Here is an 8,714-nt window from a genome sequence, read left to right on the forward strand (position 1 = left end):
AAATAATTCGTATGTTATTTTATCGAGCCGTGATCGGCATCATACGTAAGTTTAAAGAATTTCTGGAACACAGATAATTTGCTGTAGGGTCTTAAATTAATTTATTAACTAAAAAATTAAATAATGATTAACAAGATATTTAGTACTTTTAGCCAAAGCGTATTTAGCGCAAATTGTTCACGATATTAAGAAAATTTGTATGTATCTTTATATAAAGAACATATATAGAATATTTTATCAATCTTTATTTAAGTATGAATCATTAAAACGAATAATGAAAATTGAGACATAATGTTGAAATATCAAAAATATCCCACGCGAATAATTACTAATTACGTTTAAAAGAAGATTGTGCTAGAGATGCCACAAAGCAAAACGCGAAATGTACGGCGATACCCGTTTGTCAAAATTATGTAAAATACGAATAATTGAAGAAGCCGTGAATATTTTTCATACGCAATAATTGGGTATCTGAACGGCGCCCGCGGAGCAGCGAGGGGACGGATCCCGCGACAAAAAGCGTGGTGGAGAGGGTCGCGCGACGAAAAGCGAGGGGGAGCGGGTCGCGCGGCGCCGTGGTCGACTACGTCTTCACTTCGGTAGTTCGGTATGCGCTCGGTGACCACGAGGCGAGAGTGAGACGGACGTGTGGCACGAGGATGCCGCGCATTAATCTACGAAAATGAGATATTCATGAACGCATATTGATGATTAATTACGTAACGATGCCCAAATAGTAATGTTGCTCAAAACTAAGGCGTGTACTAAGAGTTATATCTCAATCTTTGTTATTCTCTTTGATGATTTGCGGCACGGCTATATACTTGTCTGTACGAACGGTATCACAGGAGTCATAAAAAAGCAATGTTAATACGAATACTCTCATGCAAATAACACAATTCCTGCTTTTATAATTAATAATTATTTTAAAGAATATATATAATTGTTTTATATTCAATATATATTAAACAATGGGTACAAAATTCGATGCTTACAAAAATTGTATTTCCAAAATTGCGTGATTATTTTTCAGCAAACTGCATGCGTTCATATAGCAATTGTTTTCTTAAGTACTGATTATTTCTTTTCTTTGTTTTCATTTGAATTTTACCTTTTTTGTTACAGAATCATCGAAGCGACGTTGCAGATAAAACTCTACTGCGTTGCGCATCTGGTCGGTGAGTAATGAATCAACATTTTTATTGGGGTAACGGATGTATGATAATTTCATTGGCATACTATGTACATACCTGAATACGTGTTTTTGCATGGATTTATTAACAATATATAGACACAAATATGTATAACGTTGCATACATCCGTTTCCTTAAATTGAACATGTTATAACTGATTGATATCGTGTTGTTATTCGGATAAATTTAGTTATGTATGTCTGATTCTCTGGCGAATCTTATAGATCCGAATTTCTAAAGATTAGCGTTAGAAAATAGAGAAATTTTAGTAAGCCAAAATTGAAGGAAAAATTAAGCGGGATAATGTGACAAAGTGTGAACTTATAACAATAGCATTGATTCCTTTATTCGCACAATTGTAAACTCACACTGTTAGAAATGTAACCACGAACTTCTTTTACATGTAAATGAAGCTCATGTTTATGAATGAAATTAAAAGTAATCAATGATTTAATTGAAAATTAAGTTACAGTTATTTAAATATAATAAACGTATATATTAAATTTATGAAATTTAATGTACAGGGTGTTACAGATACATACTAGGCAGTACGACGGGTTGCACGGCAATTTTGCATAGGTTAAGCGCCTACTCCCGGGCGCCTACCCATGCAAAATTTGCCGCGCAACCCGTTGTACTGCCTAGTATGTAATCTGTAACACCCTGTACTTTTAATAACATTTTATGTAAAGTACATTAAATTTATGAAATTTAATATACTTTTAATAACATTTTATGTAAAGTACATTAAATTTCATAAATTTTCATGAAAAATATATTAAATTTTATGTACATGTATAAATATATTAAATTTTATGTACACAAATATACTTTTTAGTTATAAATACATTAAATTTAATGTAATGTCATGAAATTAAGTTCAAGTTGTGTAACTTAAAAGTTAATGAAATTTAAGAACATTTCTAACATTGTACGCTATAACATGTTGCTTAGAGCCTACACTGTTAAATTTTATGGGGTCAAATTAATTCAATGTGAGTCGCCACTGCTCCTACTCAATAATATCGTTATTTTTTACTAAAACAATGGTTATATTTGACACTATACGGGATCAATTTAACAGTATATAGTGTCAAATTTAATTATCATTTCAGTAAAAAATAACGATATATTTAATAGGAGCAGTGGCGACTCTCTCACATTGAGTTTATTTGACCCTATAAAATTTAACAGTGTACGTACAACAAACCTAAATGATTGATACGCCGTATACAAAATCATACAAAACAGTTGATTCTCAGAGAAAAAAATCTCGTCGGTGTGTAATCCTTTCCACACATTTCTCCTTCTCTCTTTTTCATGAATTATTTACATGAATTATTGCCTTTAGCAGGCAGTTATATATAAATAACGATAAATTCTTTGGTATTTTCTGTACACTTCTCGAGAACGGCGGAAGTGCGCCAAAGATCGGCAGTTTTCTGCATACGATCCTCAGCATCGAGAAAGATAAAACCGTGGTGATAGAATTATTAGCTATCGCACAGATACTCTGTTGATAGTGATTCCGTTTCCGTAAGTTTGGAAACTGGTTCGGCCTCGTAAATCGTAATGTCCAGATCTACCGTATGTACATTCTTCTTGAATGGCTGCCGTCTCTGTTACGAATATATATCAATAATTTATATAACACGATATCAATCTTATTTATCTTTTATTTTATTTATTTAATCCTATTTATTAAATAATTGGAAAATAAATTTCTCACACAGAAAAAAATGTTTCGGCTGCCACAACCGAAAGTAATGATAATTTTCGCCTATCAATACATCTGATTGTAAGATAGACGTATTCTTCGATCTTTACAGCCATAAGCGTAAAAATATGCCAATCTTACAGTTATCACAATCGTATTACAGTTCTTGTAAGCAAAAAATGTATAGATGGGCGACTTTTGGTCATGGCAACCACAGCCATTTTGTTCTGTGTATATACATTATACACCTTAATAAATTTGGGTCGTCGAGTGGCTTACCATTCAATGCGATTGAATCGCGATCTGTAGATCTAGGTTCTCGATCCCACCTGTGCCCACATACGCGATTTTCTGCGTTTAAGGAGGCAAAAATGGCTTCATCGAGGGGTCGATTGTGTATCTTGAAGTGAGGAGAAAATTACAAAAATGAGCAAATTCATTAAAATTTTCATAATTTAATTTGTCAATATCTATAGCTGCCCCCCTCCCACTTAACCAAATTTTAATGAAAAAAATTATGGAATAATGCGCTATTTATACGCTACCCATATCTGCAAAAAAATTTTTGCGCTCATTCCGTTTAGCTAAAAAAAAAATTTTTTTTGTTGGGGGCTGAGTAGGCAGTCAGTCAGCCCCCATCCATTAAAAACAACCGATATGGAAAATTAAATACACAGGATTTATGTGCTACTTATATGCTACTATTTCCAGGCATTTTCGGTTTTTGCGCTGCAACCCTTATTGAGGGAGAGAAATGCCTTAAGAGTTGCGGCGCAAAATCCAAAATGCTTGGAAATAGTAGCACATAAATCAAAGAATTGTTTTGCATAGTCAGAGTATTTAATTTTGCAATTTTAAACGACTTAGGCCCAGTTTCACAACTTACGGTTAACTCTTAACCGAGGTTTAATTTATTTCTCATCTTTTTCCAATTCTAGAATTGAAAAGAGATAATGAATAAATTGAACCTCAGTTAAGAGTTAACCATCAGTTGTGAAACTGGGCCTTAGTGGTGAATATGACTGTTCGCTCCAAGAGGGAAGTGCCTTAAGGGTTGCAGTGCAAAAATCGAAAATGCCTGGAAACAGTAGCGCATAAAAAGCACATAAATCCTGTGTATTTAATTTTCCATATCGGTTGTTTTAACAGGAGTGGGGGCTGACTGACTGCCAACTCAGACCCTCACAAAACATTTTTTTTAGCTAAACGGAATGAGCGCAAAAATTTTTTTTTGCGAATATGGGTAGCGCATAAATAGCCCATTATTCCAGAAATTTTTCATTAAGATTTGATTAAGTGGGGGGGGGGGGAAGTTGGCAGTCAGTCAGCCCCCCCACCTGTTAAAAACAACCGATATGGAAAATTAAAAATACACAGGATTATAATTACAATAATAACTACATACAAGATATAAGAGATAGTTATTATGGCTAACTGCACAATTGATATTATCTTTATGCGTAAAACGCATATACATCAGTCATGTGGAATAATCTTTGTACGACACATACATTCGGATGAGCTATACTTAATGGTAATATAACGTGATTACTATAAATAGTTAGCGTGATCTTGAATTGTTGCAAATTGAAGATTATTTCTCGATAAAGCAATATACATCCTTATTATATAAAGAATATTTACGAGTACCTATATTTTCAAGGATATGAAGACACAATTCTGAAGATACAACTTAAAATTTGTAATGTCGCACAGTACAGTTTCTTTTGATAAACAGATATTTTATTACATTAATTGGGCAGTGGATATTAATAATTAATAAGTAATTTGTCTATCCTTGTAAATATAAATTTTTATTACACACACAATTTAAGGTTTTCATAAATCTTTAAGTTTTATAATAAGTTTTTGCATCTTATAATAATCTTATAATAATAATAAAATTTGCAAACATAATCTAATATATTATAATGTCCTTCATAACGCTTAGGAATAAGAAGTGTCACTACTACAATTACTTCCCGATATATATACACAAGTTAGTACAGGTGGTACTTCGCAAATGCAATTAATACAAAAGGTGGTATAATCTTGAGATGGCTCTAGTCTGTCTCCAATGTGCAGTAGCAAATTACCAAATATGCACATATCTGAAAAAAGGAATATCAAATAAATAATCATAATATATTTTCTTAGAATATGATAAATATTAATAGTACGTCAATTATTTTATATAGCATATTCTTATATTCAGTAAATTGGATGCGCAATGAGTTGTATTTTGTAATTAGTTATAATTTTATAGGATACATAATTATTAACGTATTACATAAATTAATTTTGCGCAGTTACCCATATGTAATGTTTATCGCAATTACCTCCTATTTGATGCGATTCACAATACGATTGTGTAATTAGTATCGCTTGATCGTTCAAATACGTGTCAATATCTCATTTTATATACCTTACGTATTTATATGATTACCAAATGGCAATCTATCATGAAGTAATACATTTTTTTCTTAATATCGCGATCCATAAAATTAATAAAAATATTAATAATTAATGAATTTTAACAAATTAACAAGACAAAAAATTAACTTCTTCAGCTTCGTTAAAGTACGCTAGTATTAATTTTATTTTTCATACATAGATAATGCTCCAATTTTCCAAGTGCTTTAGAATTTGAATTGAATAACGATTCGAGTGATTACTTATTGAAAGAATGTGATATAAATTAATAAAGAAAATATTGTTTACATTAAAAAAAAAATTAAAATATATATAACAAATTGTACATATCATTTCAATGCCATGCGAATGTATGTATATATTCTAAATTTCTTAACAAATATATCAGAAATTTTTTTATTGACCGAATATTCCGCGAATGCATATGGGATTTTATAAAATAAATTTACGTTTAAAAATAAATATGAAACATACTACTCCAATCGTTATCCATTATAAAAGGTAATCGGCTAGGAATGACAACATCACCAGGAACGTCTGAAAAATTCAATAAAAGTTATTGGGAATAACACAGCGATGAAACGTGTACAGCATTCAAATTGCAAACTTACGACATAATATCGTCAGATAACACGGGTTCTTTTCTGCGTAATCATCGTAAACTGGAGCACAATTTCGACGAAAATAATCATCGTGACTGAATGCAGGGTGACGACATGGGGAATGATTAGGCTTGATACAAAAAGGTGGAACATTTATACCTAAAATTAGAAAATTCGCAGTTTTAATAGGTATGTATATTACAATTTTGGGAATTATATAACTTAACTGTTCAATATCAGAGTTTATACCATTTTGTTACTTATCTATTACATGGGCATGAAAATATCGCGTAAAAATAAACATATAACAAAACATATATTTTTTCAATGGAAATGTCAAATATTAAGGATCGATAACAAGCAAATATATTTTTATTAATAAGAAGGTTTCAGCGTATGAAGTAAAACAAATCTCTATGGAGACAATGGCACCGAAAGGTTAAAAGTAATGTAAATTTATTATATGATAATAATTAATATTATTATTACCTTCGTACCCTGGTTGGCAGATGCAAATCAAATCGGGTTCTTCATCCACTATGAAAGATTCACCATCAAGATACGTTTGACCGTTTATATCACAAATAGGTATATCTTCCAGTTTTGCAGCTAAAACATATAAGAAGCACACTTTACGATTATACTTTCTATAGTTTTATTTAATTCATGTGTGTATTTATATGACTGACCGATTAACTAACTTAAATCAAATTTTTATAACGATAATAAATATAATTGTGTTATAAGCTAATTATATACAGTGAGTACGAAAAGTATTCGTACAGAGAAAATATTTTTTAAAAAACTTTATTTTAAAAAATTAAATATTATCCAGCGAGAAATGAGTAATCGAATTTATGTCGAATCGATATCGATACAATGATTTCAACACCAATTTGACGTCGATTCGATGTTTAATTGATGATTATTTCTTGCTGGATAATTAACAATTTATTCATAAAGTATAAAATAGACTGTATGTTTCTTATAAATATATATGTACCAAAAAAAGATATGTATTAATTATAGAAAATATATCATTTGAAAAATAAGTGAAAATTAAAAGTTCTGTTGTTTGGATGGTCAAAAAGTATTAGTACAGTCGAGAAATGTAGCTTATAAATAATATCAGAAATACGAAGCTTATTGGTATATATTAAAACAGAATTCGTTATATAAAATTACTAATTAATGTTTATTTTCTATATATAAGACTTTTTTTATAAAAAATTTCCTTGTACGAATATTTTTTGCTCTCACTGTATATTATATATACCTTCTTGAATTTTAATGAAAATAATTTTTACATAATAATTACCTGTCAAGTGTTGTGAATATACAGAATATATAATGTAGTACATAAGTATATACATGTATGCTTTTCAATTAATAATGTACTTACGACAAATTTCTGTCGGATTTTTGCAACATGTTGTTGGGTCTTTCCGTAAATAGCAACCATCTTTTACCTTTATCTCGGTGATGTCGGTACATTTGAAATTGTCCACACAGTGAAACGCAGCACTATATGAAAAAATTGCAGTTTAATCAAAAGATTTCAATGATCTTTACATTTTTTATATCTTAGCTGTAATTAATTAAATATTTGATATTTTTACGTGAGATTAAATACATTTTTTTATATCAAATACGTTTTTTTTTTCAAACTTTGCATTGTAAAATGATGGTTTATAGACGAAAAATTTAGATACTCTACAATGTAAATAAGTGACGTGTAACTGTTTGATAATCAGAAATCCGTCAAGTAGCCGTTACAAATAAAGACAAATCGCGTTAAATATGAAATGCGTAATACGATAACATGTAATTTAAATTAAATAACATCATCTCGTCTAAAATATGAAAGCATAGCAACACTTTTTAAAAAAATTAATATTAATAAATTATTCATATAAAGAATATACTCAGCTATTTTTATAGAATTGCATATTTATATATAATTGCATATTGCAAAATGTAAATGTTCTCTAAATATAAAATTTAGTCTTTTTTATGGCATATATGACAAATATAAATTAAAAACCGTGATATATGTACATGTGTGTATAGTTATTATTTTCTTTAGCTATTTTATCTTTATATAATTTGTTCATAATATAGACTAATCTTGCTCGATAGATTATACACACATATACATATATATATACTATTTCTTATTAAAAATAATGCACCTGTTTTACGGTGAAATAATTTAATTTATTTATTTCAATGTCATATGTATATTTACATTAGATTCTTGACTAATGGGGCTCTGCAAACACATAAGGTATCGCAAACGTTTGAATCTTCAGGATTAAGGAGTTGTTTGGCATTATATATATGACCGTTAATATAACACTTGTCCCTAGATCTTTCTTTAATATGATTACAGTTGAAACTTTTCGGGCAATAGTCCTTCTTGTTGTATATTGGCGTGCATCCGAGATCCTCGTAATATTTCCATGGACCCGGGCATCTAGATACGTCTTTATTTTCTAAAACTAAGACTTTTTTTTATAAAAAATTTCCTTGTGCGAATACTTTTTGTTCTCACTGTATATAATATATATATACTCTTTTTTGAATTTTAATGAAAATAATTTTCACATAATACTTACCTGTCAAGTATTGTGAGTATACAGAATATATAAAGTACATAAGTATATGGGGCATTCTTTTACAAACCGAACACTTTTTTTTTCGACATTTTTAAATCGCTTCAAACTTTTTTTACCAATTGTAGGTATAAAATAAGCGAACACGTGTATC

General features: G+C 29.9%; 1 protein-coding gene across 1 annotated transcript in view; it reads right to left on the minus strand.

The window, feature by feature from the left end:
- Window positions 1–4,857: 4,857 nt before the first annotated feature.
- LOC108767510 (uncharacterized) overlaps window positions 4,858–8,714 on the minus strand; it is a 5,641-nt gene continuing 1,784 nt past the window's right edge. The window contains exons 2-7 of the mRNA XM_018517422.1: window positions 8,194–8,431; window positions 7,348–7,469; window positions 6,435–6,554; window positions 5,955–6,104; window positions 5,818–5,880; window positions 4,858–5,021 (exon numbers count right to left, since the gene is read on the minus strand). Of these exons, the coding sequence (XP_018372924.1) occupies window positions 4,858–5,021; window positions 5,818–5,880; window positions 5,955–6,104; window positions 6,435–6,554; window positions 7,348–7,469; window positions 8,194–8,431 (857 nt within the window). The remainder of the gene's footprint in view (window positions 5,022–5,817; window positions 5,881–5,954; window positions 6,105–6,434; window positions 6,555–7,347; window positions 7,470–8,193; window positions 8,432–8,714) is intronic.

This window comes from Trachymyrmex cornetzi, unplaced genomic scaffold, assembly GCF_001594075.2.
Source record: "Trachymyrmex cornetzi isolate Tcor2-1 unplaced genomic scaffold, Tcor1.1 scaffold687, whole genome shotgun sequence".
In the NCBI taxonomy this organism is placed as follows: domain Eukaryota; kingdom Metazoa; phylum Arthropoda; class Insecta; order Hymenoptera; family Formicidae; genus Trachymyrmex; species Trachymyrmex cornetzi.